Below are 3,300 nucleotides of genomic sequence, written 5' to 3'. Positions count from 1 at the left end.
CCCATGCCTGCTCCTGAATCAATGACCCATCATCTTTTAAGCTGACAAGGGTCTGAAAGAAGAACCCGACATTAATATTTTACACACAACATGTGATGGAGACTGAGATTTTCCAACACTGTATTCCCAAGGAAAAATTCCCACCATTCTCACTCAGTACTAATTTTGCCATTGACTTCTACAAAGCCAGGATATTATCTTCCATGTTTTATTGATCCTCTTACATTACCTCACTGCTTGTTCACTCACTGCTCGGACACATTCCTGCATCAGGCAGATCTTTGACTGCACGCACAATTTCAATTAACAAGAGCAGACGATGTTCTCTTTGTCCGTGTGCTTTGACCTTTTGTGTAACGTTTATCTGATCTTGCAATAATAGACCACTTGCCAGTGTGTGGAGTGGGGGGAACGGCACACAGAGAGCACTCACACAGGAAGAGAGACATCTGAGGGCTGCTTTGTGTTTAACCTCTCTTTGGACGACTATTTTCCCTACTCAGTGCAGTGAGAAGCTGGCGTTGTAAAACTGGGGATTAGGGACTGTGATTCACGTGTATGCCTTGTGTGTCTGTTATTCCACTGCACACTGAATCAGGGTCTCTTGTTATGCAAATATGAGACTGAGCAGAAAGGTTAACCCCAGGGCTGAATTGCCTCTGATTAAACATTAATGGGATTTTTTCCACAGGCTTCAAATGAAGTGGCATTTGGCTTTAACAGGGATTTAGAGGGCTGTTAGTTTTCCTACCACAATGCTTCTGCTACAAATTGAAAACAATAAAACACACAAGACATTATTGGTTTCAGCATTTTACCTCTTTGGAAGTTGCTTAATCCACAAAAAAAAAAAAAAGAATTTTTTTCAATGAGACAGAGACAGCTGTTCATCAAACAAAGCATTGTTAGTGTGAATGTCAAACCTGATTTGTAAATAGCATCTCCATCTGTAAAACACCCAAAGAATTGTTTTTTCAGAGAAAGTCTACTATACTGACCTGAGTTTTCCTGCCATCTAATGTATTTTCCTCAAATTTCTCATCAAGCTTGAAGGTGAACTGTGAAGTCTTAAAGGTGCTTTCTGTTTTTACAGTGATTGTGTCCCCATCCTTAGTAATGTAAACATCTGGTTTGGCCATGCTTCCCATTTTTCTCATGGCCATGCCCACACCTGCAAGGCAAGGCACAGAGTGTCACAAAGGCAGTTAAACCCTAAGGCTTAGGGCCACACAAGGATTCAAATACCTAATTCCCATTTAATTAGGCATTTCTCAAATACACTTGAGAATCACAGTTCAAGAGCCTCAAAGAAAGAGGATGTTTTAAATTATCCACTCATGAGGAAGGAGGAAAAGCTTATTTGCAGGGTTATTGTTTTGTTTCCTCAGAGAGTTAAAGTTAAATCTATTTTGCCCTCTAGAATACTCATACAGATACATACAGACGTCCCAAAACACAGTACTGAATTTTTACAAACAGAAATAAACAGTAAACAGGAAAACAAACACAAAAGCTTAAACTAATATAAAAATATTCTCTACAAATTCTGAACACTTTAAGAATTCTACAGATTATTTTTGACAGATTAATCCACCTGCATTTTTATTTCAATTTCTCAAGAACTCTTCCATTACTCTGTACACAAATGCAAACATAAAATTTTTTAATAAAATTCCATCTTCTACATCCTCTATCCAAAGTATGTACTTGTGAATTAGAAAACCACTATCGTGAAAAATAATGCTTACACACACACACCAAAAAAACACTGCAAGAGAAATAAGCTTTGTGAATGACTAAAAATTCATTATCTGGAGACAGCAGCCCTCAAAACTCTTCAGTAAAAAAGATTCACCCTGCCTCAGCCCCGGCATGAACTGTTTGAGGGGTTTGCTCAAGTCTTTTTGAACTGAAGGATGAAGATACAAGTAAGAGGGTAGTCAGGCAACAAACGTGAATCCATCAAAATGGAAAGTGCAGATCTGAACCAAGAACTGATAAGCGACCAAATGGAGCAGAAAGTGCCACCAAGTCAGTGAGTGTCTGGGCTCTGCAGCAGGTATAGTTAGAAAACGTTGTCACATAACAGCACAGCACTCCCAGGGAGTGTACAGGATACTTGGGTCAGGGCTGAGTCCACAAAATAAAGGCTACAGTTTCCTTGGGAGGTGCAAATAACAAAGTACTTCCCAGCCACTGCTTCTCCAGACTTAAGTGATATTCCAGGACTGAGCCTTAAGCTTGAGACTGCAGAGCAAGAACAAGATGTCCTTTTCTGACCAGAATTAGACATTGTCACACTCACACATCCCTTTGCTGATGTCCAGTCCAAAGTAATCAGTGAGTTATCTGACCAGCTATGCCTTGGGATCCAACTAAAAAGAGATGAGCTGCATATGTTTTCCATATGGCAAGGACTGAAATTCAAATTTCTTTATCCTTGAATGTTATTTTATACAGACTGAAGAGAATCTGCATCAGTAGCATCAAAGGCAGAGAGTTTCCTAACTAGTCAGTGAGGGTACATAGGACTGACTTCTAAAGTGTGATTTGGAGTAAATTTAATTGCCTAAATTGTAATTGTAAAAAGTGACTGGTTTAAGATTGTGATCTAAAACCAAACAAACACTCATATGCTGCCTACACACGGGAGGTGCTCTGTAGTTGCAGGACTCAATTTCTACTTTGAAGTTGCAACTTGGTGAATGCCTAGCCCTGGCTGTTAGACGCAAACACCCTCAGCATCCTAATCTATGGCTGAATGGAACTGAGCTTAAAATTCTTGAATTTCCTCCAAAGTTTCCCAAAGGGCTCAGTTCAGAAGGCTTTCTCACCTCATAGCTGTCACGTATTGACAGGCCTCTCACAACACACAATTACAGCCACCACTGATGGCAGAGTGTAAATGCAGTGATGCCTTTTATATTTTACATTAAAAGAGCAAGACCTGAATTCCTTCCTCTCCTTACTTCAAAGACATTCAAGGCCACATCTTCCACCTCTTGAGAAAATATCCTAGCTTGGACTATACAGGCGCTGCAAGGTCTATTGCCTGTTAACCAGGATGCTCCCAGGGAGGTGGTAAATCTGAACTTGCAAGGGAAGCTCCTGGTGTTAGGTCTGTTCTTGATTTGGTAACTTTGTGTTATAAAACGTAGGACAACCTGGAAGCAGGGAAACAAGCCAGGACCATCTCCCTGAGATAAGGGTGCTACCCACAGGAGAATACAAAGCGCCTCTGGCAGCACACTCAGCTGTCGGTTACACAGAGGCAGTTGATCCAGTTTGGCTTTCTCGTGA

The 3,300-nt window shown here is 40.6% G+C and overlaps 1 protein-coding gene across 1 annotated transcript in view; it reads right to left on the bottom strand.

Moving 5' to 3' along the window:
- Positions 1-1,171, bottom strand: part of LOC104494569 (fatty acid-binding protein, epidermal-like) — a gene marked incomplete at its 5' end in the record, with an annotated part of 1,474 nt that extends 303 nt beyond the window's left edge. The window contains 2 exons of the mRNA XM_010137425.1: positions 9-52; positions 999-1,171. Of these exons, the coding sequence (XP_010135727.1) occupies positions 9-52; positions 999-1,171 (217 nt within the window). The remainder of the gene's footprint in view (positions 1-8; positions 53-998) is intronic.
- Between the last annotated feature and the right edge of the window lie 2,129 nt (positions 1,172-3,300).

The sequence above is a fragment of the Buceros rhinoceros genome, unplaced genomic scaffold (assembly GCF_000710305.1).
Source record: "Buceros rhinoceros silvestris isolate BGI_N320 unplaced genomic scaffold, ASM71030v1 scaffold47615, whole genome shotgun sequence".
In the NCBI taxonomy this organism is placed as follows: Eukaryota; Metazoa; Chordata; class Aves; order Bucerotiformes; family Bucerotidae; genus Buceros; species Buceros rhinoceros.
The sequence above is the reverse complement of the archived record's forward strand: the minus strand, read 5'-3'. Positions and strand labels throughout refer to the sequence as shown.